This window comes from Myotis brandtii, unplaced genomic scaffold, assembly GCF_000412655.1.
Source record: "Myotis brandtii unplaced genomic scaffold, ASM41265v1 scaffold920, whole genome shotgun sequence".
NCBI lineage: Eukaryota > Metazoa > Chordata > Mammalia > Chiroptera > Vespertilionidae > Myotis > Myotis brandtii.
In genome coordinates this window covers 890,751-918,241 of record NW_005371792.1, presented here as the reverse complement: position 1 = coordinate 918,241, position 27,491 = coordinate 890,751, and the positions used below count along the sequence as shown (strand labels likewise).

Here is a 27,491-nt window from a genome sequence, read left to right as displayed (position 1 = left end):
ATGTGCTAGCCCTGCTCCACAGGAGTTTTTCCCAATTATTCATTTTGGCTTTACCTATTTTCTTTATTTTCTGGGGTCGCAGACTCAATAAAGATCAAGTTTACAGAAAGTTCATGGGGCATGACTGAGGATAACGTTCAGTTCAAAGCAAACAAACATAAAACCCTAGACATCCTGATCTTATAAAACCTTTACACATCCAAAATACAATAGAATAAAGCCCCAGACACAGCTATCACTCTATCACTCAAATAAAGATAAGATTCATAACAAACAATCTCCATGTTGGCTGAACAGGAAATCGAAGAATATATTGCTCCCAGGAACACTTCTGAGAAAGAAGACAAACTTAATCCTGAACGTTTTTGGTTAGAAGTAGGCTGCAATCATTAACCTTTTGAAATCCCAAAGAGTATATAGGCAAGAGACCATATAATGAGAAGAATGGTATGTGATTCATAGAGAATGATGAAAGCTGAGAGGGCACAAGTGACGATAATGCAGAAAACATTTCATAGCTAAGAACTGAGCAGAATAGACAGATGTCCACCTGTTTCTCATAGCCTGCCAAATGTAAATGCTCAGCTATTGCACTAATGCTTTCACTGGTCTCAAATGAAATGAATTTATTTTAAAAAGCAAACAAGTGATTCCAAATACCTCATCATGGCCATGTCAACTATGTTTGAAAAAGTGGGGAAAAAAGGAAGGAAAAAGGGAGACAGATTCACAATTGCAAGGACACAAGAGTGAAGTTACACAACATTTAAGAAGAAATACAGAATGTGAACAATGTCTGTTCACGTACTTTCTCTGGTTGACAAATGTAGAATCCTACCATGTCATGAGATAATTAGTCCACTGTGGGGGAGAAGAGGAACTCTGAACATTTTTAGTAAAACAAATTTAGTTTTCTTTCTCTACAAAAGATGATACTCCTAGAAGCACACTTCGCTAACGTGACAAATAGCTGGGAGAGAAGCTTGCTGGTATGCCACATTTTTCCAAGAGAGGACTTAATATGGATTTTGCCTAGACCTTGGGGACCAATGGCTAATGTCAGTGACCCTTAAATCTTCTAGCTATCCCATATAAGCCTGCTTAGTTTCTATCCTTGAAGAAATGCAAAAGTAAAAACTACAAGCCCATATCCCTTCCCACACTTCTAACAAAGTATGCTTTAAAACAACAACAAAAACAAGAGTCTTGAATCCATTTGCTAAATTTCTCGAAAATGGAATCTTGTGAAACTCAAAGGAGACGATGGCAGAAACACACCCTGAAATCAACATACAGGACACAAGACCTCCCATTTGAAATGACTAAACAAGCTCTGTTTCCTTGTTCTGCAGTGAGAAGCGCTTTTATAAAGCAGAGGCCTTAATAGTCTTATCATAAAGGAGAAAAAAAATCTCACATTAGAACATGAAGATGAGATGGTACCTTATGACACAGAAGAGTGATCCAGCAAGTAGTAACTGCAGCAGCTAAATACCACTGTAGCCCAAAGAAACTTATTTTCCATCGCTTCTGAGAGAGGATGTGAGAAGCAGAGCACTGTTTTGTGTTTCGGGTGTGAAAACTTTACTATTGATCAGGTACCATGAGCACATTTAGGGCACACCTGGGAACTTGTCTATAGTACTGCATATGTAAAACAAGCAAAATTAGATTAGGCTAAAAGTTTAAAACATCGCAAACGAATCTACTATATGTCAGCAAATTCTACCTTTCAAACACAACTCTGCCTAACAAAACTAGGTCCTAGCTGTTGAATGAACAGATGATTTTGGACTGCTTTATCTGGCTAAGCTCAAGTAAATTATAAAATAAAAAGAGAAGGCATCTTTTAGTTTGAGTCTAAACACATAGCCAAATGGCACAATAGAGAGCAAAATAAACATTGTGTAACAGAAAAATAAGCTGGTAAAGAAAAGATGCTAAATTAGAGACACTTTAGCCACCACTAAATACTCAATATTCAATATGTATAAAGCTAAGCTTAAATGCCTATGAGATAATACTATCATGCTCATATGTTTGCACTCAGAGACTTGCTATCAGCTCTTATTTATCACAATGTAGTTTCATTTGTTTGCAGGACCTGTGAAGTGAAATCCACCATCATTCAAAAAATGGACTCTCAAAAGTCAATCACAAATCACTTTAGTAAAATTAAAGTTTTACTTTGTCTATAAGGCTACAGAGATTGAAACACTTTCACTTGAAATTTTTTTAGATTAAATTCTTATTTACTTGTTAGATTCTGTCTAGTAGGTTATACTCAAAAAATGTTTTAAATAAACAATTTGAAAAAAAATACAGAAAAAAGGTAAATGAAGAGAGAGAATGAGACAGAGGCAAAACCTACAGAGATAATGGATGAGAATTTTCCAAAACTGATGGAAAAAAAAATCCATTGATTCAAGAAATCCAATAAACCCTAAACAGAATAAACAAACCCATCAAAATATGCAAAATAACCTAGAACATCAAAATAAAACTATGGAAAACAATAGGTAAACAATATTAAAAGAAGCCAGAGAAATAAAGGCCACCTTCAAAGGTAACAAGGGCAATAATGTAATCCAAAATAGTGCACTGAAAGAAAATAACTGCCAACCTTAAATTATATACCCTGTGAAAATAGCCTTGAAGAATAAAGGTGAAATAAAGACACTTACAGACAAAAAACAAAATTGAGTTAGCCAACTGCAGAACTAGACTGAAGGAAATTTAAATGCTGTACATTATACAAAAGGAAAATGATCCCAGATGGAAGGTGTGAGATACAAAAAAGAATAAAGAGCAAAGAAGATGGTAAATAGGTCTAAATAAATATTGACTATATAAACCAAAGAAATATCTTTAAAAATTAAGAGAATTCAAATATACAATAGGATATAAATTAGAAGGGAACAACAGAGTTAAAGTGTACTAAAGTTTTACATTGTTCATCAAAAAATTAAAGATAACAATTAAGCTTAAACTTTAAATGAATCTCAAATAACTTCATTGAATGAAAGAAGCCATACAGAATATTTTATGATTCCCGTATTTAAAAATTCTGGAAATACTAAGGTATTAAGAACAGAGGGAGATGAGAAAACCTTTGAGATTGTGGATATATCATTGTCTGGAGTGTAGTGAAGATTTAATGAGAAAGTATTTAATATGTGCAGTTTATTTTATGATATGACAATTATGCCTCTAGAACAGCTGTGGGCAAACTACGGCCCGCGGGCCGGATCTGGCCCGTTTGAAATGAATAAAACTAAAAAAAAAAAAAGACTGTACCCTTTTATGTAATGATGTTTACTTTGAATTTATATTAGTTCACACAAACACTCTATCCATGCTTTTGTTCCGGCCCTCCGGTCCAGTTTAAGAACCCATTGTGGCCCTCGAGTCAAAAAGTTTGCCCACCCCTGCTCTAGAATGTTGTTTTTTAAAAGAAATGGTGTGAATATAGTTAAAACAGTGCTTGAGAGCAAAATTTATAATCTTCAAAATACATGTCAAGAATATTTCCCGGGTTTTAAATTAATCAACTAGTGGAGATTTAGCCAGAGCTGGAAACCCAGGATACCAAAAGTTTGTTTTGTTTTGTATGGAAGAATAGCAGTGAGTGGTAAATGGCTGAAAATAAAGATAATAAGTTTTGATTTAGAGGAGAGAAAATGTCTTTTAGAGAGTTGGACATACTCAGGTCCAAAATCTGAGGGGGAAAATAATCAAGGCTGGAAATACTTTTGTATCTCCCACATTGCCTGAGACAATGCTCGTCATAAAAATAAAAGCTCTTTTAACAAACATCCGTTTAACCAATCATATGCTCCATTTCTTCTGTAGAGCACACTCATGCCCTAAATGTTTATTGATAATAGGCAACTCTCCAATATATTCAGGTACTTCTCCTCTCACTGAGCTATACACTTCACAAGTTAATTGTATATGTTCCCCAACCTCTCTGTGCTGGCTACACTTCTTTTGCAATTATTTAATTTAATTTAATATTATGTAAACTAATGAAAATTGCATATGAAAAAATCGGGTTTTTTCTATATAAACTAAGTTGAATGTTGTTGAAAGACCCAATGAAAGTGAACAAATTAATAAACTGTTGTAACTGATGTAATTCAATAATAAAATCTTGGAAATAAAAACAAAAATTCGGATGTCGTTAAGCTTTTATTTCACTTTAAAGAAATGAAAACTGAAACACAGGCCAGACTGTGGACCCTCACAGAAAGAAAGGCTGTACATCAAAATATTGGTAAGTTTACTGTAAGTTAACATAAAATGTTTGAAATCTGCATGTATGTTTTATTATTATTATTCTCCAAGTTAAGTGACTTTTTAATTAACAACCAACCACTGGCTCCAGCTACAGTTTTCACATTGCCTTTCACTGTAGTTTTCTACATTCAAATGATAAATTTTATTCTAGTTCTACAGTATAGCTGGGGTGGTACAATGCTGTTGATTTGCTACAAAGCAAACGCACAAATTCTGACAGAAGAATCGGTACTCTGAAGGCTCCAAATAAAGCAAAATGTTCTATCTAATGATGCTACACTATGAAACAGACTGTACTGACTCCTGGCTGAAATATCTCTGCCATTATCCTCATTGAAGGAGCATGAAGAAAGATCTTACTCCACATACAGGAGATAAAAAGGACACTGTAAGAACTGCCAGCAGAATCTCAATTGTCAAATTTACACAAAAGGGAATTTTAGCTTCCAAGAGATTTTGAAAGATGAGAAAATTATACAGAAACAGGAGATCATCAGAACATAACTTGGTAGGGAAAATGCTGAAAAGTGAAAATAGATCCAATGTACAAAAGTAAACATCCTATATAGTAAAAGCTAATATGCAAATTAGCTTTTAAAAAAGCTAATGTGACTGGGGGCAGGGCCGGCCAGCCAACCACACAGCCCCTCCCCTGGCTGGCCCTCCCCGATTGGCCACCCCCACCCCGATCGGGGGCAGAGCCGACAAGCCAACCTCCTGCATCCCCTCCCCCCAGCTGGCCTGGCCCTGATCAACCCCAAGCAGGGTGGGCCAGCTGGACCCCACCTGTGCACAAATTCATGCACTGGGCCTCTAGTGATCAAATAAGGTACAGCATTTTTTTCTGGCCCACAAACCAACAGATCTACTTGTCCACAGAAATTTTGAGTGCTATTGGATAAAAACAAAAAGAATTTTCCCAATGCCGTGTTGATTGTATTATGATACAACTAAATGTCCCATATCAGAGTTATGCTTTCTTTCCATATCTACATCAATATACACAGCCACATAGAAATAACCATGGCAGCCCTAGCCGGCTTGGCTCAGTGGATAGAGCGTCGGCCTGCGGACTGAAGGGTCCCAGGTTCGATTCCGGCCAAGGGCACATGCCTGGGTTGTGGGCTCGTTCCCCAGTAGGGGGTGTGCAGGAGGCAGCCAATCAATGATTCTCTCTCATCATTGATGTTTCTATCTCTCTCTCCTTCTCCCTTCCTCTCTGAAATCAATAAAGAAATATATTTTTTTTTAAAAAAAAGAAATAACCATGGCAGATACAAAGCGTGTGCATGCACACACATACACACACAAATGCAAAAGAAATATACTCCCACTAGAGGGGCAGATCATTATCCTTTTTTTTTTAAAACATTTTTTAAATATATTTTATTGATTTTTTACAGAAAGGAAGGGAGAGGGATAGAGAGTTAGAAATATCGATGAGAGAGAAACATTGATCAGCTGCCTCCTGCACACCCCCAAATGGGGATGTGCCCGCAACCAAGGTACATGCCCTTGACTGGAATCGAACCCGGGACCTTTCAGTCCACAGGCCGACGCTCTATCCACTGAGCCAAACCGGTTACGGCTCATTATCCTTTTAATGGTAAGGGCTCTACTGAGATGTTAGAAATGATCACAAATAAGCTATAAAGGATAGAGAAGGGAGATCGAAGCTTTACAGCAAAGACAATCCATTTGACAGAATTTCAGAGATATAAATATTCCAAGGACTATCAGATAAGATTAAAGTCTGGGGCCTGGAGTTAAGATAAAAATGAGAAGGAAAAGTTACTTGGCTTCAGAGGCTGTAAAATACTGTATTGCTTATATGAAAATGTGAGGGCTGAATCTGAGGTTAGAGATGTAGTCAGTATGTCCAGGGTCCAGACTATATTTGTTGTTTTAAGCTCTATAAATAAAATAGCTTTTTCCCCCAGGGTGCGCTGAATATCAGAAAATAATGAAACATTTGTCTGTTAAAGCAATAAACTCCTAAAAGAGAAGTACTCTGCCCTAGCCGGTTTGGCGCAGTGGATAGAGCATCGGCTCACAGACTGACAGGTCCCGGGTTCAATTCCGGTCAAGGGCACATACCTTGGTTGCAGTTTCCGCGGCCCTGGTCAGGATGCATGCAGGAGGCAACCAATTGATGTGTCTCTCTCACATTGATGTTTCTCTCTGTCTCTCCCTCTCCCTTCCACTCTCTCTAAAATTCAATGAAAAAATATCCTCGGATGAGGATTAATAAAAAAATTAAACAAATAAATAAATAAGAAATACTTCATGAGTCATTCCTGACAAATAGGAGTGATGAGCATCCGAACATCTCTGGAGTAAACTACACGGAGATCAGGCTCAAAAAAGCCTAAAGAAGTTATAAAACCATTCAGCTGGCAGTAGAGAAACTGGGTAGCTCAAGAAATTTCACAAAGAACTTTTATTCAATACTCTATTTCAGGACTCAATAACTATTGGCATGAGACTGGAGAGAGAACAGGTAATATAATGAAAGATGTAGCCCTCTAGAAGGCATTCAATAGACAAGAGTCTTCATTAGCAAAATACCTAATTACCCTGGCCACTCAGTAGCAAAAGTCATAAGGAATATTTATTGATGAACCAACTTACAAAATTAGTGCTTGTCCAAATATTTCTCTGTTCAATTCCACCAGCTATTTCTACCCATTATGGTAACACTTTTGGTCAGTCTTTCGGTGAATCTTGATGCTATAAGTATTAGCCAATGCAATGCAAATACAAAAAATAATAATAATAATAAATTGAAATCACAATTCTTGTAAAAGATAGAAAACTTCCTGAACTTGATGAAAGGGATGTCACTGAAGCACTTAACATCTGAAGATGTGGCAGAGCCAGGGCTTTTATAACTGAAGAAAGTAAACAACAATATACTATCGGTGCTTCAAAATGAAATAATTTGGATTACTAAAGGATTAAAAGAAACTTTGGAAAAACTGATAAAGACTATAATAATTTTTTTGTGGGGGAAAGGCTTTTTATAATTAAGTCATAAAAGTTAACTTATATTTTATCAGAAAAACAATACTAAAACAAAGGTATATGACTCATTCTCTGTTCAAAAAATTAATGCATATTTGAAACGTAATCTAAATGTTAAATTTTTAAAAATCTAAACTATCTTCATAATTTTTAGATTCACTTTTCCAGATAAGACTTAATCAAAAGAAGTTTTTCCTTATGTACAATAAGTTTTTTTTCTGGTTTTAAATAGATGCACATTAAGTAGTCATTTCATCCTTAGCTGACCAAGTCTTATGGTACTTGCTGAACTAATTATTTGTCCAATAACATTACTAGCTCACCAACACAAGGAGGTTTATGTCAAGGGTGTATCTCTAGACATGCATGTGCAAGCAAGGTAGGTTGTATTTTACAGCAGAACAGACCTATCGGAGATGGAGTACGTACTGAACAGCAAAAGCCCACCAGACTTCACAGGATGTACATTATTCTCTCACATCCTGACGCATCCTATCCCTGGTTGGATATTTCCCTATGCTAGTCCTTAAGTAGGGAAGCAGTGAGCATTTGAGAGGGAAAGAACCTGGTTCCTTGATTAAATCATTTATTTAAGCCAACAAATTGAAACTTTGGAACTAGCCTTTTCTAAAACATCTTGTTATGTTTTAGATATTAACTTGTTTTTTGTAGTATAATCATCTTACTTGGATTTTTTGCTGTTATTGCAGGTAAAAGCATCCTAACATATACATACCATATAACATACCATGTATGTATTGGTAATACTTTTGGAGGTACAAAAGCATTATAGAAGATTACAATCTAGTTGTACAGGAAAACTAATAATCTTGAAAATCAAATGTACAGCATATTTTAGATCAGGGGTCCTCAAACTACGGCCCGCGGGCCACATGCGGCCACCGAAAACATTTATCCGGCCCGCCAGGTGTTTTTGCTGCCACTGTGTGCATAGGAATTTGTTCACAGTTTTTTTTTGAACTATAGTCCGGCCCTCCAACGGTCTGAGGGACAGTGAACTGGCCCCCTGTTTAAAAAGTTTGAGGACCCCTGTTTTAGATGAACTATAACTGTATTAAGAAGAATATGCTCAAGTAGTTAAAAAGATAAGGCATTCAAGTAATATTTATCTAAAAGTTAAGAATACCACATAGACACACCGTATATCAGAGCATTTTAGAGTTAGAAGATCTTAGAAATTTTGCTGGAAAAGTAAGAAAGAAAATAAACATAACTTCAAGGATTTCAGCCATGGATAAAAAAACAAAACAAAACCAACACTAATAACAAAACAAAACAATGATGTCACTGAAAAATTATTACAATGAATTGGAAGCCGGAGTAGATACTGTTGTAAATTTCTTAAAACAATTAAGGGGGTCAAGGATGAGAAAATAAAGAAAAGGGGATGAGGAGAGACCAAGATGGCGGCATAGGTAAACACCGCAGACTGCTGCCGCAAACAACCACTTCAAAAATACAACTAAAAGACGGAACGGACATCACCCAGAACCACAGGAAGGCTGGCTGAGGAGAGACTCTTCAACTAGAAGGAAAAATAACAGCACACCGAGGCTCAGAGGAGGCGCAGTGTGGAAAAAACTCAGGTGCGGAGGTGCGCGCGCAAAGCGGGCTGGTGGCTGAGAGCGCGGTTGTCCTTTTCGGTCAGGGGGGAGTCTCAGACTCTGAGCTCCAGATACGGGCGAATCGCTGGGGACTCAAACGGGAGAAGTGGGAGTGTCTGGCATCAGTTGGAAGGCAGCTTTCCCTCCGAGGTTTGCAGCGGTTCCTGGGGTTCTGAGAAGCAGAGCCTCTGGGAACGGGACTGAGAGGGGCCATAACCGCTCCCTCCGCCCGCCCTGTTGAGCCCGCCCCGCCCAAGCCCTGCGCAGAGCCATTTGCCGGATCGCCTCAGGCAAAGGCTAGATTAGCACCTCCCCAGAGGACAGAAGTTTTCCGCGGCAGACACAGCTGATTCACACAGCCAGTCGGCCTGGTGGTCAAATCCCTCTAGTATTAACTACAACAATCAAGGCTCAACTAGAACAAGACTGCGCACAAAGACCACTAGGGGGTGCACCAAGAAAGCATAAAAAATGCGGAGACAAAAAAACATGACAGAAATGGAGGATATAGAGCTAAAAATCGCAATTTTGAGGGCTTGCAAAAATGTGCTAGAAGCTGTCAATAAACTTGAGGAGAGAGTCACGAAAACTAATGAGACCCTCGATGCTATGATAAAGAACCAACTAGAAATTAAGCATACACGGACTGAAATAAAGAATATTATACAGACACCCAATAGCAGACCAGAGGAGCGCAAGAATCAAGTCAAAGATTTGAAATGCGAAGAAGCAAAAAACACCCAACCGGAAAAGCAAAATGAAAAAAGAATCCGAAAATACGAAGATAGTGTAAGGAGCCTCTGGGACAGCTTCAAGCGTACCAACATCAGAATAATAGGGGTGCCAGAAGATGAGAGACAGCAAGATATTGAAAACCTATTTGAAGAAATAATGGCAGAAAACTTCCCCCACCTGGTGAAAGAAATGGACTTACAGGTCCAAGAAGCGCAGAGAACCCCAAACAAAAGGAATCCAAAGAGGACCACACCAAGACACATCATAATTAAAATGCCAAGAGCAAAAGACAAAGGAATAATCTTAAAAGCAGCAAGAGAAAGAGTCTCAATTACCTACAAGGGAATACCCATACGACTGTCAGCTGATTTCTCAACAGCTTTGCAGGCCGACTGTCAGCTGATTTCTCAACAGAAACTTTGCAGGCCAGAAGGGAGTGGCAAGAAATATTCAAAGTGATGAATAGCAAGAACCTACAACCAAGATTACTTTATCCAGCAAAGCTATCATTCAGAATTGAAGGTCAGATAAAGAGCTTCACAGATAAGGAAAAGCTAAAGGAGTTCATCACCACTAAACCAGTATTATATGAAATGCTGAAAGGTATCCTTTAAGAGGAGGAAGAAGAAAAAGGTAAAGATACAAATTGTGAACAACAAACATGCATCTATCAACAAGTGAATCTAAGAATCAAGTGAATAAATAATCTGATGTACAGAATGAACTGGTGATTATAATGAATCAGGGACATAGAAAGGGAATGGACTGACTATTCTTGGCGGGGAAAGGGGAATGGGAGATGCGGGAAGAGACTGGACAAAAATCGTGCACCTATGGATGAGGACAGTGGGTGGGGAGTGAGGGCGGAGGGTGGGGCGGGAACTGGGAGGAGGGGAGTTATGGGGGGGAAAAAAAGAGAAACAAATGTAACCTGAACAATAAAGATTTAATTAAAAAAAAAAAAGAAAGAAAGAAAAGGGGATGAAAGTATGAGACCCAGATTCTAGATGTGGGGCAAGAAGCTAGGAGAGAAAGTAATTACCCAGCATCAGAACCAATCAGAACAGCACAAGCTGCAACAGTGGGTAAATGCAAGAAGAAAAGACGACGGCCACCTTTCGGTGACTCTCTGACATCCAGTTTCACAGCCATGGGAACATGAGCGTCCCTTGGCTACAGAAGTGAAGCCTTCAGGTAAGGAGCCCAAGAAGAGCAGACCTAATAAGCCTTTACGTGTATGGATTGCTCTGACTTTGAAAAACATTTTAACATTCCTTCACTCATTTTATTCCCATCACAAGCCTTCAGCCAGGCAAGAGGTCTTATTAATGCCACTTTACAGATGGAATAAAGGGTCCTAAATATAACAGACTATCTTAAATAGTATAATAAATTTAAACGTTTAGTAAATATTTTTTCAAAACTGAAAAAGATTCACTTCCACTTAAAAGCTCTTTTATTTTATTTTTGTTGTCATTTTTTTTATTTGGCAATCTAATGGAAAAGATATCAGTGCCTCAACTAAATACAGTAGACAGGTATTGCATGTTTTAAAATTCTTGTGGCACACTGGTTTAAAATTGCTGGTCTAGTATATTGCAATCTTATTTTGTTTTGGTATTTTTTGTTGTTTGGAAAGTTGTGTGCTTTTTTTTAAAAACTTTATTGTTGAGAGTATTACAGATATCCCCCCTCCAACAGGTTCCTGCCCCACCCCTCAGATACGTCAGTCTGTTCCATTTCCATGCCTCTAGTTCTATTTTATTCATTAGTTTATTTTGAATCATTAGATTCCTTGTTCATTTATTTTGATTTTTAGATACGATTATTGATAGATACATATCTATTGTTCATATTTTTTATCCTCTTCTTCCTCCTTTCTTTTTCTTTTTCCTCTTCTTAAAGAATACCCTTCCTATTTGACCCAGTAATCCCACTTCTAGAAATATATCCCAAGAAATCAGAAACACCAATCAGAAAGGATATGTTCATAGCAGCACAATTTACAATAGCTAAGATTTGGAAACAGCCTAAGTGCCCACCAGCCGACGAATGGATTAAAAAACTGTGGTACATCTACACAATGGAATACTATGTTGCTATAAAAAAGAAGGAACTCTTACCATTTGCAACAGCATGGATGGACCTGGAAGCATTACACTAAGCGAAATAAGCCAGTCGGAGAAAGATAAATACCACATGATCTTATTCACTTATGAAATATAGGAAACAACATAAACTGATGAACAAAAATAGATCCAGAGACAGAGAAGCATTGAACTGACTGTCAAACTTCAGAGGGAAGGCAGGGGAGTGTGGGGGATAACAGATCAACCAAAGGACTTGTATGCATGCATATAAGCATTGCCAATGGACACAGACACTAGGGGAGTGAGGGCATGTGCTGGGGGTGGGAGTGGCCAGGGAGAGGTCAATGGGGGAAAAAGGAGACATATGGAACACTTTAATCAATAAAGAATTTAAAAAATTTTAAAAAAAGAATACCCTTCAACATTTCATGTAATACTGGTTTAGTGGTGATGAACTCCTTTAGCTTTCTCTTTTCTGTAAAGCTCTTTATCTGACCTTCCATTCTAAATGATAGCTTTGCTGGGTAATCTTGGTTGTAGGTCCTTATTATTCATCACTTTCAGTATTTCTTGCCACTCCTTTCTGGCCTCCAAAGTTTCTATTGAGAAATCAGCTGACAGTCACATGGGCGCTCCCTGGTAGGTAAGTAACTGCTTTCCTCTTGCTTCTCTTAAAGATTCTCTCTTTGTCTTTAACCCTTGGCATTTCAATCTAGGTGTGGGCTTCTTTGGGTTCCTCTTGTTTGGGACTCTCTGTGATTCCTGGACTTATAAATCTATTTCTTTCACCAGGTAGGGGAAGTTTACTGTCACTATTTTTTCAAATAGCTTTTCAATATCTTGCTCTCTGTCTTCTCTTTTAGGCACCCTCATGATGTGAGTGTTGGTATGCTTGAAGTTGTAACACAGGCTCCTTATATTATCTTCATTTTTTAGATTCTTTTTTCTTTTGGCTCTTCTGATTGGGTTTCTTTTGCTTCCTCATATTCCAAATCATTGATTCATGGCATCCTCTACTCTACTGTTGATTCCCTATAAATTATTCTTCATTTCAGTTAGTATATCCTTCATTTCTGACTGAACCTTTTTCATGTCTTTGAAATGTTCACTAAGATCCTTGAAAATCTCACTAAGTCCCTTGAAACTCTCATTAAGATCCTTGAACATCCTTATAACCATTGTTTTGAACTCTGTATCCAGTAGTTTGCTTGCTTCCATTTCATTTAGGTCTTTTTCTGGAGATTTCTTCTGTTCTTTCTTGACATGTTCTTTCACATTTTGGCTGCTTCCCTGTGTTTGTTTCTATGTATTAAGTAGAGCTGCTATGTTTCCTGGAATTGGTAGAGTGGCCTCGTATAGTAGGTGTCCTTAGGGCCCAGTGACTTAGCCTCCCCAGTCACCTGAGCTAGACACTTTAGGTACACCCCTCTGTGGGCTGTGTGCACAGTCTTGTTGTAGTTGAGCCTTAACTGCTGTTGGTGTCACTGGGAGGAATTGACCTCCAGGCCAAGTGGCTGTGAGGACCAGCTGCAACTACAGTGGGAGAGCTGCTGTGCAGAAGACACCCATGTGGAGCAGGACTTGCTTCAGTGGGGCTTTGGTGCTCACTGAGTCTGCCCCTTGAGTGTGTTGCTTGGGGATTTGTAGAGTTGTAATCTGGTATGGTCTGAAGCTGTTCACTGGGTGCACTGGCTCTGGGGCCTCCCAGGAGGTGCAAAGTCAGCCACTGCATACAGCCATCCAGCAGGAACTACAGAGATATCTGCAGATGGCTGCTGTTTGTTTTGGGCTTGGAAGTGCCCAGGCAAGGCCAAGCTGTGAAGCAAGGCTAGCTGTAGCTAGTGCCAGGTCTTGGGCCTCTTGCTGACAGGTATGAGGCATGCTGACTCCAGCTCTGCTTGTTTGAGAGATTTTAGGAATGACTGAAACCTGAGCCAGGAAAGGCCATTCATATGGAAAAGCTGCTGCAAACAGTTTGGGTGGGGCTGCAAATTGGGTGGGACGAGGTCTCAGGGAATCACCAGGGTGGAAGGAACAGTGTGAGCCACACTGCTGGAAATTGGGATATGGGTGCCAGGCAGCTCTGCGACATGGGAGGTCTCAGTATGGGAACAATGACTCCTGCGAGCACCCCTGTCTGGGAAAAAGCCACCCCCAAGTTCTTGCTCTGATGCCAGACATTCCAGTTCCTGCCTGTATGTTCCTGATTCCCCCACCCCAAGCTGTTGCCCTAGTGCTGGAGCCCAGAGGGATTGAGTCCAAGTAAGTCCATGCACTGGCCCTTTTAAGAGGAATTGCCTGGATCTCCAGCAGCCTCCATGTCACTCAGCCACAATCTCCACTGGTTTTTACAGCCTGAAGTTATAAAAAACTGGACTGGGGGGGGAGGGTTTAGTGTGGAGTTGGGACCCCCTTGCCTTAGACTGGAGGCCTTCACAGCAGAGATACTCCTCCCAATTAAAATCACACCACACGTGGGTGTTAGACCAGCCTGTTCCACACCTCCACCTCTCCTACCAGTCTCAATGTACTTTTTTTTTTACTTCTCTAGTTGTAGGACTTCTATTCAGCCAGATTTCAGGTGGTTCTGATGATGGATGTTCTGTATTTTAGTTGTAATTTTAAAGTGGCTGTGGGTGGCAGTGAGTATCAGTATCAGCATTTACTTATGCCACCATCTTGGTTCTTGGGCCAACAGCTCTCTTTTATAAGAAAATCTACTGTTCTTGTCATAACTTACAGAATGCATGCTTTCCTATTACAAAGATGGCTTTAACCAAAAAACTCCATAATTCAAATTGGCAGCTAGAAATTCTATGACTCTAGAGACACCAAATGGAGATCACAATTACCGCAGATTTTCAGTGCAACTAGAGCAGTGATGGCGAACCTTTTGAGCTCGGCGTGTCAGCATTTTGAAAAACCCTAACTTAACTCTGGTGCCGTGTTACATATAGAAATTTTTTGATATTTGCAACCATAGTAAAATAAAGACTTATATTTTTGATGTTTATTTTATATATTTAAATGCCATTTAACAAAGAAAAATCAACCAAAAAAAATGAGTTCGCGTGTCACCTCTGACACGCATGTCATAGGTTCGCCATCACTGAACTAGAGGGTAAGTTTTCTCTTCTTTACAACTTTTAATTAAAAACTACATAATGACCTTATAGGGTGGGGGAGGAACCCATAGTTCCCCTTCCTCATATTTTCCTAGAAGGGGAGAGAATTTCCCTAGGAGTGAAAGTATAGATAGGAAGAGCACCTCACTTTTCCCCACTCCTTCCAGAAGGGAAGGCGTGCCTTCGCTGATTGGTCACCCTTAGGCCAAACTGGCTTGGCTGAGCCCTTTCCTTTTTCTTTTCAGATCCAGCTGGTTTGCAGAAGCCCCTATATGCTCCCTCATGTCCTACGTGGTAGGGGCAGCCTCTGACTCTATGAGATAAGTCTCCCATTGCCTGCCTGTGTCATTGGTGAGCTATGAACAAGTCCACTTGGCAACAGATCTAAAGCCATGCTCTTTCATGTTTAATGGAGTTAAGCTGACACTCTGACCTCCATTTATCTTTTTCTCATTTCTTGAGAAGAAAAAACAAAGATTTTTTTTACTGGTCCCTTAAAGCTACAAACTAGAACAAGAGGTAAAATGCAAATAAACCAGACAAAGAAGAGCTCTTTCTTTTTCCTTCCCATTCACATGATTTTTGAAAGCACTTACTAAGAATTCACACATGTAATTAATAAGATAGTTTTGTCTTATTGAACAAATAATACTACTCTTTAGTCACATTATCAATATGATCGCACAAGCTCAGCAAAGGTTAAAAGCCAAAGCACTGAAGGCCTAGTGGTGGAAACTACACAAATACAAAAAAATATAATGAAGTAGTATTCACCCCTAGGAACAAAACCACATTCTGAAGCAATTCTAGTTAGATTAGAAGATCTCATATTGGATTCTTCTAGATTTAAAATTCTGATTTCTATCTAAAACTGTATATGCAGCTTGCATAGATCATTTTAAATCATGTTTTTGATAGTGTCTTTTTTTATTTGTTTTATTGGGGTGACATTAGTTAATAAAATTATATAGGTTTCAGATGTACAATTCTATAATACATCATCTATATGTTGTATTGTGCGTTCTCTACTCCAAGGCAAGTCCATCACCATTTATCTCCCCTTTATCCTCTTCTACCTCCCTCCACCCCCTTTCCCTGTTAATCACCATTCTGTTATCTGAGGTTTGTTTTTTTTTTGTTATTCATTTTTGCTTTTTAGAGCTTCTTTAGCAGTTCAAGTAAAGTGCAGCTATAGAAACAAGTCAATGAATAAACATGAATAGCTTACTCTTCGTATGTAAAAATAGACATTTCCCTGTACTACTCAAAGTTTTTGAAGGGACTCAATCAGATAATAGATGTGAAAAAGTTTATCAAAATTCCAGACATGCACATTTTAGTTGTTTTTTTCTATAGCCTGCAGCTATTATCTTTAGCCACTAGATGGCAATGCTGCTCCAGTAAATTACTACACAAAGGGAAGTCTAGATTTTATTTAACTTTTAAAAGTAAAATGTGTGCCCTAGCCAGTTTGCCTCAGTAGATAAGAGTGTCAGCCTGTGGCCTGAAGGGTTCAATTCCGGTCAAAGGCATATGCCCGGGTAAAGCAGCCGATTAATGATTCTCTCTCATCACTGGTGTTTCCATCTTTCTCTCTCCCTCTCCCTTCCTCTCTGAAAACAATAAAAATATATTCTTTAAAAATTTTTAAATAATAAAAACAAAAGTAAAATGTGCCAGACCCAGTGTGGCTCAGTGATTGAGCAACAACCTATGAACCAGGAGGTCACGGTTCAATTCCTAGTCAGGGCACATGCCCAGGTTTCAGATTTGATCCCCAGTGGAGGGTCATGCAGGAGGCAGCTCATAATGATTCTCTCATCATTGATGTTTCCATCTCTCTCTCTCTCTCCCTTCCTCTCTAAAATTAATAAAAATATATTTTAAAAATAAATAAATAAAATACAAGTAAAATATTAGAGGTGGAATAGGCAGAAGTGGGCAAAGTAGGGATTTATAGAGACAGAAAGAGACTTTATTTTGGACAATTAGTGCACAATGCAGTATGCAGATGATTTTTTTTGGGGGGGGGAGGGGTGTATAAGAATGAGTCTTTATTGTAGAAGCCAGAAGCCACATAGTGATATTTTATTGTACATGTTAAACCTCTATAGTTTTATGAACCAATGCCACCCCAATAAATTCAATTAATAAAAATAAATTTTAAAAATATAAAAATAAATGTGTAAAAAAATTAAATTACAGGGCTTTTCCTGGCATTTGATGAGCTTATAGATAAAACTTTCAACATCTAAAAGAAGCTGTAATAATTTCACATTCTGCAAGAAATAAAAGTGCTAATGGTGCCTTTACTTATCATTTTGAAAAATCTTAATTCATTTGAATTAACAAATGTGGGAAATCCTATGAAAAGGGCATTGTATAAGGTAAGACATTTGTTGATAGCTAATAAAAATGTCTAAATAATTACCTCTGACCCCAAACTGAGAGAAATGATCTCATCCTCAAAAGCAGAATGTGTGTCAATATGAGCAGGAATTCCTGAGATGGAAGAGACGAAAACACGTTACTTCATTTTCCCTTTCAATAGATTCAAGACAACTCTAAATATAGCTTCACACTATTATGGTGGAAACATTGTTTGATTATCAGGAATATACTATCATTTTAGTTAAAAGGAAACATTTAGGGTCAATGTGACTAAATAAAAATTAAACTAAATCTACACTAAAAATCTCTCAACTTCATGTTCAATTGCTATTGAGACTTGATTCTAAAATCAAGACTTGTAAGTCACTGCTTAATTAGGACATTTACTCAACCCCAGCCCAAGAAGAAGATATGAAAGATAAATAACAAAGTCATGTTTCCCCTTAAACGCTGGATTCCCAAAAACAAACAATAGCCAGGTGTGAAGGCTAAGTATATGAATAATTAAGATATGGTTTCCCCCACCAATCTCTCAATCTATGTTACCTGAGCATCTCTTAAGTGAAAGGAACTTTGCTATGTGGTGAAAGTATATAAAGTAAATAAGACAGTTCCTGTTCCCAAGGAGCTTACAGATCAATGTTAAGATTGACTGGTAAATAGGCCATCATAATACATGGTGATAAATGCAGGAAAAACAATCCAGAACTCTTGCCATTAATAACACTTTTAAGATCATTCAATTACTACAAATATCAGATGGAGATGCTGCTAACAAGTGTAAAAAAATCAATAACCTAAAGATTTTTCCATAAGATGTCATCCTAGAATTGTCTTCTACATTCTCAACAGAGAAAAAAGAATAAAATCATCCAACCAATTAGCCTTCTTCTCTGTATAGGCACAGCTCAATTCCAGACCAGCACAATAAAGTGAGTATCACAATAGAGTGAGTCATAATCTTTTGGCCGGTGGGGGGAAAATTTACACTATCTATTGAAATTTAATATGTGCAATTTTGCTATGGCAGTTCTGCTTCTAGGAATTTATTTTATAAAATTTTCCATAACTATGTAAAAGTCTACACAGTGTTTATGATAATAAAAATGTCCAATCTAAATTCCCACCCTTAGAAAAAAGTTAGTACTTTTTAGAATATATGTGCACAATAAAGTTTAAAAACCCAAAAAAACAAGCCCAACTGGCATGGCTCAGTGGTTGAACGTTGACCTATGAACCAGGAGGTCAAGGTTCAATTCTGGGTCAGGACACACGTCCGTGTTTAGGACTCAATCACCTGTGGGGAATGTGCAGGAGGCAGCCGATCAATGATTCTCTCTCATCACCGACGTTTCTCTCTCTCTCTCTCTCTCTCTCTTCTCTCTCCCCCACTCTCCCTTTCTCCCCCCTTCCTCTCTGAAATCAATAAAAATATATATTTTTTAAAAACCCAAAAAACAAAAACAAAACAAATGTGTAAAAAGTACATTTGTAATGTGCAATGCACTAAAACGAAGCACAATAAAACAACGTGTGCCTGTATTTATAAATTATTTGGTTTCTTCCATTATACATGTCTCCTGTTTTTAATGCAATCTTCTCCATCTCTAAATAAAATATTGAGAGGGGAACAAAAAAGAGTCACGAATAGTAATTTGTGTCAGTTTACACTTTGAGATGCAAGTGTCTCAAGAGAGTGACGTAGATTTGCAAGGGATTAAAGTCAACGCAGCAAAACATAAGCAGTTACTATAAGAGTGTGATATTCCTGATATCAAAAAATGATATATTTGATCATTGAGTTTCATAATCTACTTAGTTATAAAATTTGACTGTAATTTTTAAAGAAATACTCACCATGCCCAGGTTCATACTGGTTCACAGTCAACTGATCAGGTTTGTGTCTAATGAAGCCTTCTTTCAACCATTTCTCTAACATGCTATCACAAATGTCAGGAAGACCTGAGGAAATTTTTTATAAAGGTGAAATATATCACAGTATTTACTTTGCATGTTTTGTCCAAGAATAAAAACAGTCACTGTGATAAAAAACCATACAGCTTTTAATTTAGCAGTCAGATGAAAATATAACAATAAACACACAAGCAAAGCAAAATATAAAGAAAACCTTCCTAAGAATCTTTTAAAGTTATTATTGATTTTATCAAATTAAACAACAAAAAATAACAATTTTTGTTAACCACAATTTTGTTTTTTTGCAAAATAGCAATAAAATTATAAATTTGCTATATTCATACTGGAAATTAACCTGATCACTTTCCTTTAATTTAAAATTTTTCAATTTATTTTAAATCTAATTATTTTACATTATTTTTCTTTAAAAAAAACACACACACACTTTTAAAAGTCAAACTAACTTACTTTCACTGGAAGAAACCCTTAAATAGGACCAAAGTCATATAAATACAGATAAATTAAACTCAACAAAGAATTTTATCAAAGGATTAATATCTATATTATATAGTAAGTTCTTATTAATAAACTAGAGGCCCGGTGCATGAATTTGTGCACAGGTAGGGTCCCTCAGCCTGGCTGGCAATCAGGGCTGATTGGGGCCAGCTGGCCGGTGAGGGGGAAGGGACCATAGGAGGTTGGCCGGCTGGGAGAGGTTGGCTGTGGGATTGCACTGACCACCAGGGGGCAGCTCCTGCACTGAACGTCTGCCCCCTGGTGGTCAGTGCACGTCATAGCAGCTGGTGGACCAGTTGTTCGGTCAACCGGTCATAACAGTCGCTTAGGCTTTTATATATATAGATTAGACAACCATTAGAAAAAACTGGTAAAGGATATAAAAAATAATTCACAGGAAAAGAAATACAAATGGCCAACCTCACTGCTAATCAAGTAATTATAAGGTTAAAAATTTTACAATTACCACATGTTGGTCAGGGTAGGGGGAAGTGGTACACACTTGGTAAGAATCATGGTATAGTTGTTTATTAAATAAACATAACTTTACAAAATTCTAATATGCTAATCTCCCTTTAGAAACTCCTGCATGAAGAGGCATGTACAAAGGTTCTCACTGAAGCACTACTTGTAAAAGCTAAAAACTAGAAATAATTGCACTATTTAGCTAATTAAAATGTAGTTTAATCAACTGTTTTGAAAGTTTACCTAAAAATGACAAATGAAACACCCTCAACTATGATTTACTTCTAATACATTAAATCTTTTTTTTCTGAATCAACATTTACTAACAATTACTTACCTCCAGGTAATGGCTTATCTTTATGTACATTGTTATTCTCATAGTGGAATTCATAACCAAAATGCTTTACTCTTCTGTGTTTTAAAGATTTTTGAACTGTATGAAGAGAATAAAGTAAACTATTTGGGTAAAAAAAGAATTTCATTCCTTCGAGTATTTCAAAATTAACATTATGAGTAAGGATTACATTAGTAATAGTAACTTTTGTTAACTGCTATGTTATTGTCTTTAATAACATCAACATTCTACCTCATATCTGCTGTTCTTTTAAGTCTAAAGTAGTAACAAGCACTTAAAAAGTTTCAAATCAATCTGACAGAGCTAACTAAACATGTACATTGCCACTCACAAGACTGCTAATGATCCGGAAAGAGTCACAGTAACTAATTTGCAAATATCTCCAGGAGGCTCTCACTACATGATGATGGTATGGCAATGACCTGCTGATTCCTCAGAGGAAATCTGCCTTACGGAGGAGAGGATCATTTAAGATGATGTATGTAAAAGGGCTTATAAATGTTAAGTCTACAAATGTTGGCTAATCACTATTAACCAGTTTGGAGTTTAAAATTAATGGCTATCTAAATGTTATTTATTATTAATACTACTAAGATTTGTCAGTGTGGCTTGCCTAATATTGGATCCAGGCTACTTTAAGTAATTGTGAGGAAACATCAGTTTTAATAAGCCAAATGGGGAGAAGAAAAGAAGGATCAGTAACAGAGCATTTTGCAGACACTTTTAAAAATCAAATTTTAAAGTTTTTACTTACAATTTGGATTGTCTGTATCTTCTGTCCAGTTAACACTTTCCAAAAGCAGTTTCTCATCCTCAGAAGAAATAATTTCTTCTACTACTTTGAGGCCTGGAGGTAAGGCTTGAAGCCCCAACTCTTTCCACTGTGCTGTGGAAAACCAAATTAAAATAGTCACATACAAAACTTGAAGTTCTATATACAAATAACTCTGCCCAATAGCCATTTATCAGTTCAAAAAACTTATGAAATAAGAATGCCAAAAGGCACAACATACTAAAAGGGCAAAACAAAGATCAAGGTAAAAATTATGATATGTTTTATCCACTGCAATTACCAACAGCAAATAGAATAGTATTTACTTAAATATTCCGTTTGAACATAATTGAGTAATTTTTAAAATCTCACTAAGAAAATGTTTTTCAGTTCCAGTCAAGATGGAGGCATAGGTGAACGTGGTACTTGAATCTTCCTACAACCACATCAAAATTACAACTAACCCTCAGAATAACCCTCACTCAGAAATGCCAAAATCTAGCTGAACAGAAGTCCTACCACTAAGGATATAAATAAGAAGCTACATCAAGACTGGTAGGAGGGGAATAGTCATGGAATGAGCTGGTCCTACACCCACAGTGGTAGTTCAAACTGGGAGGGACTGAGAATCTCAGAGGGAATGGGGTCAGGAGCTCAGGATGGGAAGTCATTAACCAAAGAATTTATATGCATATATGCATAATCCATGGACACACACACACAAAAAAAAAATTGGGAAGATACCTGGGCTGCAGAGGTCCCACCTGAGCTGAGGAGTGAGGGGTCCCACCTTCACACCAGGCCCCCAGCTCAGGTTTCCAGTGGCAGAAAGAGAAAGGCCCATAACTTCTGGTTGTGAAAACCAGTGGGGATTGTGGGTGAGTGAATGGAGGGCTGCTGGAGTCCCAGGTGTACTCTCATGGACCCACATATAGACTTACTCAGACTCACTGGCTCCGAGTTCCAGTGCTGGGGCAGCACTCAAAAGGCAACAGACATATGGGTAGGAAGTGAATTGTCCGGCATCAGGGAAAAAGCTAGAGTGGTAGCTTTCTCTCAGTAAGAAGTGCTGGCAGAAGCCATTGTTTCTTTTCTGAGCCCTCCCCCAACAGAGCTGGTAGATGGGCACCATATCTGAGTCTCCATCAACCTGGCTAACACTGTTGGCCCCACCCTGGAGATTCCCTGAGACCCTACCCCACCAAATATGCAGGCCCATGCAAGCCCCTTCCAGGGGCTTTTTTATACAAATTACCTATCTTGGCTCATGCTCCAGACTTTCCTAAAATCTCTCAACTAGCAGCATCTGGCCTTAGCATACCCTATACCCCTCGTTAAGTGACCCCAAGCCTGACACAAGCAACAGCTGGCCTTGGTTCTCAGCTAGGATTCTCTGGGCACCTCCAAGCCCAGCACAAGCAGCAGCCATCTGCAGATCACTTTATAGCGCATGCCAGATGGCCCCAGGGAGAGCACAGGTGGCAGCTGACGTTGGCTTGCACCACTCAGGAGGCTCCAGACCCAGTGACCCAATGGATGGCTTCAGACCATGTTGAAGCAATACCCAACCATCTCCATGAGCAACATACTCAAGAGGGGAACTCAGCAGGCACCAGATCCCCACTGAAGTAACTCCTATTCTGTAAAGTGGGCCCCTGCACAGTTGATCCTCAGTCACAGCTAAATTCCTCCCACTGAGATGCCAACCACAATCACGGCTCAAATATAAAAGGAGTGTGCAGACAGATCATATTTGGGGAGGGGGGTGTGCACCTGGAGTGCCCAGCTCGGGTGATCGAGGAGGTTGTGCCATTGGACCCTATAGGACACCTACTATACAACACCACTCTACCAAGCACGAGAGATGTAGCAGCTCTACCTAACAGAAATAAACACAGGAAGGCTGCCAAAATGAGGAGACAAAGAAACACATCCCAAATGCAAGAAAAGAACAAAACTCCAGAAAAAGAACTGAACAAAATGGAGACAAGCAGCCTGGCTGGTGTGGTTCAGTTGGCTGAGTGTCGTCCCATGCACCAGGAGGTTGCCAGTTCAATTCCCAGTCAGAGCACATGCCCAGGTTGTGGACATAATCCCCAGTAGGGGGTATGCAGGCGGCAGCTGATCTATGTTTCTCTCACATGGATGTTTCTATCTCTCTCTTCCTCCAGCAATCTACCAAATGCAGAGTTCAAAACACTGGTTATAAGGATGCTCACTGAACTCAGAATAGGAGTAGATGAACTTAGTGAGAACTTCTACAAAGAGATACATAAAAACAGAGATAGAAAACATAAAAAAAGACCAGTCAGAAATGAAAAGTACATGAACTGAAATGAAGAATACATTATAGGGAATAAACAGTGGAATAGATGAAGTAGATAGTCAAATCAGAGATTTGGAAGATAAGGAAGCAGAAAACACTCATTCAAGACAGCACAAAGAAAAAAGAACCCAAAAATATGTATATAGTGTAAGGAGCCTCTGGAACAACTTCAAGTGTACCAACATTCACAACGTGGGCATGCCAGAAGGAGGAGAGAGAGAGAACAAGAATTTGAAAACCTATGTGAAAAAAAAAATTACGGAAAACTTCCCTAACCTGGTGAAGGAAATAGACATACAAGTCCAGGAAGCACAGAGAGTCCCAAATAAGATGAACCCAAAGAGGCCTACACCAAGACACATCATAATTAAAATGACAAAGGTTAAAGACAAAGAGAATCTTAAAAGCAGCAAAAGAAAAGTAATCAGTTATCTACAAGGAAGCTCCCATTAGACTGTCATCTGATTTCTCAACAGAAACTTTGCAGGCCAGAATAGACTGGCAAGAAATATTTAAAGTGGTGAAAAGCAAGGACCTACAACCAAGATTACTCTACCCCGCAAAACTATTACTTAAAATCAAAAGGCAGATAAAGAACCTCCCAGACAAGAAAAAGCTAAAGGAGTTCATCACCACCAATCCCTTTTCACAAGAAATGTTAAAGTGTCTTCTTTAAGAAGAAAAAACGGATTAAAAATATGAAAAATAGAATGGCAATAAATACATATCTATCAACAATTACTTTAAATGCAAATGGATTACATACTCTAATTAAAAGACATATGAAGGCTGAATGGGTAACAAAACAAGACCTTTACATATGCTGTCTACAAGAGACACACTTCAGATCAAAAGACACACACAGACTGAAGGTAAAGGGATGGAAAAAGAATTTCATGAAAATGGAAACAAGCAAACAAAAAAAAAGCTGGGGTAGCAATACTTATACCATACAAATTAGACTTTAAAACAAAGGCTATAACAAGAGACAAAGAAGGACCCAGCAATTCCACTTCTGGGTATTTATCTGAAGAAACCCAAAACACTAAATTGAAAAGACATATACACAATGCAGCATTTACAGTAGCCAAGGTAAGGAAGCAATATAAGTGTACATCAATAGATTAATGGATAAAGAAGAAGTGGTGCATATATACAATGGAATATGACAGCCATAAAAAAGAATGTCTTGCCATATGCAACAAAAATGGATGGACCTAGAAGGTATCACCCTGAGTGAAATAAGTCAGACAAAGAAAGACAAATGCCAGATAATTTCACTTATATGTGGAATCTAAAAAACAAACTAAATGAACAAGCAGAAGGGAAACAGACTCTTAGATGCAGAGAACATTTTGATAGTTGCCAGACGGAAAGGAGGTTGAGGGGATGGGTAAAAAAAAGTATAGGGCTTAATTAAGATGTACAAATTGGTAGTTATAGTATAGTCATGACGATGTAAAGTACAGCATAGGGAATATAGTCAATAATATTCTAGCCCAGCCTGTGTGGCTCAGTGGTTGAGCATCAACCCAAAAACCAAGAGGTCATGGTTCGATTCCCCATCAGGGCACATGCCCAGGTTGGAGGCTCAATCCCCAGTAGGAGGTGTGCAGGAGCAACCAATTGATGATGTTTCTCTCTCATGGATGTTTCTATCTCTCTATCCCTCTCCCTTCTTCTCTCCCTAAAAATCAATAAAAACATATAACTATGTATGGTGTCAGATGGGTACCAGATTTATTAGGGCGATCACTTAGTAAGTTACATAAATGTCTAATCACTGGGTTGTACACCTGAAACTAATATAATATTGTACATCAACCATAACTGAAAAAAAATGATTGAAAGTAAAAAAAAAGAAACAAGGTTTTCTCATAATATCTACAATATGTCCCTCTATAAACAAGTCAGATTGTCTGTACAAATTAAAATCCCAACTTCGATGTGAAAAGTAAACTCAAACAAAAGCAAGAACTAGTTTGAAAAAGATACCTGTATGATAATACCTTTTTCCACAAAATTCAAGTACAGAATGATCTTCTGTCCTAAATCATCCACTATTTTTTGTCCATTGAGGGTAACATAGGCTTTCTTGGATTCCTCTATAGTTTTGTACGTTACAAATGAGTAGGGCTTATTAGGTGGCATTAAGAGAGCATCCACCTGTCCGAGTTTCTCTAATTCTGGAAGCAGTTGGTTCCTACTCACACCGTTACCCAAACCACCATTGGCAACAACCAGGATCTTAAAAAAAAAAAAAAAAGAAAGTTAACATGAACAACTGATATCAACATGTTTCTTTTTAAAATATTTTTTTAAATAAGATAAAATAAGATTATTTTTAAATAACATTTCTACAAAGGTGTAATTATGAAAGAAAAAAAGGGTTTTTTCTATAGTTGTTATTTGGTTTTCTAATTTCAATGTAAATCGATTTACTAAATACAGTATTTGGGAATTAAAAAGTATTCCTATGTTATAAATAATATTGATTTTGAAAGTCTTTTCAGTAAAATATTCATTTCTTAATAACCTATATACAAATTAAAATATAACCTTTACTGTTCATAAACATAATTAAACACAATGAAAGAGAAAGGGAGAAAGGAGAAGGAACAAGGAGTTACTGATACTTGCTTTTTGCCAGACACTAGCTATATGATTTTACCTACTTAATCCTCATTAACATAATCTTCACAACAATTCTATAAAGTGGGTAATATTAGCCTCACTTCATCAAGTAAGAAACTGAAGATGAGAAATACAGTATTAGGTGAAGGTAGTGTTTAGGAGGAGCTGGGTTTCAAACTTATTTCTGTCTGCTTTCAGAATTCACTTTTGGTATCACCACCATACAGTGTTTACTAAAAACTAAAAGTGAAGGCAGTGACTCAAAGAAAACCAATTACAGATTCCTTAAATATAAAATAGGAAAATTTTCCTCTGTGCCTGAGTAATTCATTCATTTTTGTAAATATTTTTTTCTTTTTAAGGTTCATGCTGACTTTCTGTCATTTACGGTCCTGCACACAATTTTATTCAAGGAATTCTGATTATTCTAGTCTTTGTACTTTAAAAAACACCCTACATGGTGTTAAGATCTTAATGATTCATGACTCCTAAAAATTTTATAGCATAACAAAAGTAAACCACTGATGGCATACTTTCATCATTTATAGCAGATATTGGCAAACTTCTGAAAATGGTCAGAGAGTAAATATTTTAGGCTCCACAGGTCATACATAGTCTTATTTTTATTTAACAACCTTTAAAAATGTAAAACTCACTCTTGCCTCACAAGTCAGAGGACAGTAGTTTGCCAATGTCTGATTTATACTAACCTGGAGATTGGAACATAATGTACTAGTTTCATATACACAAAATGGGGCTATCTAGAACCTTGTTTTTAAAAAGTATATAATAAAACTAGAGGCCTGGTGAACAAAATTCTTACACTCAGGGGAGGGAAGTGGGGCGGGGGTCCCTCAGCCTGGCCTGCACCCTCTCGCAGTCTGGGAGCCCTCAGGGTGCGGGCCTAAGCCAGCAGTCAGACATCCTTAGCGCTGCAGCGGAGGCAGGAGAGGCTCCCACCACTGCCGCTGCGCTTGCCAGCTGTGAGCCTGGCTTCTGGCTGAGCGGTGTGGGAGCACACTGACCACCAGGGGGCAGCTCCTGCATTGAGCATCTGCCCCCTGGTGGTCAGTGCATGTCACAGTGACCAGTCGTTCCTTATTAGCCTTTTATTATATAGGACTAGAGGCCCGGTGCACAAAAATTTGTGCACTCGGGGGGCGGGGGGAGGGGGGGCCCCCAGCCCGGCCTGTGCCCTCTCGCAGTCTGGGACCCCTCGG

The 27,491-nt window shown here is 38.2% G+C and overlaps 1 protein-coding gene across 2 annotated transcripts in view; it reads right to left on the bottom strand.

Annotated features, from left to right (window-relative positions):
• ALKBH8 (alkB homolog 8, tRNA methyltransferase) overlaps positions 1 to 27,491 on the bottom strand; it is a 56,452-nt gene that overhangs the window by 21,408 nt on the left and 7,553 nt on the right. For both annotated transcript variants that reach the window (XM_014532898.1, XM_005885661.2), the window contains exons 3-7: positions 25,647 to 25,884; positions 21,294 to 21,425; positions 20,522 to 20,617; positions 19,147 to 19,251; positions 17,330 to 17,400 (exon numbers count right to left, since the gene is read on the bottom strand). In XM_014532898.1, the coding sequence (XP_014388384.1) occupies positions 17,330 to 17,400; positions 19,147 to 19,251; positions 20,522 to 20,617; positions 21,294 to 21,425; positions 25,647 to 25,884 (642 nt within the window). The remainder of the gene's footprint in view (positions 1 to 17,329; positions 17,401 to 19,146; positions 19,252 to 20,521; positions 20,618 to 21,293; positions 21,426 to 25,646; positions 25,885 to 27,491) is intronic.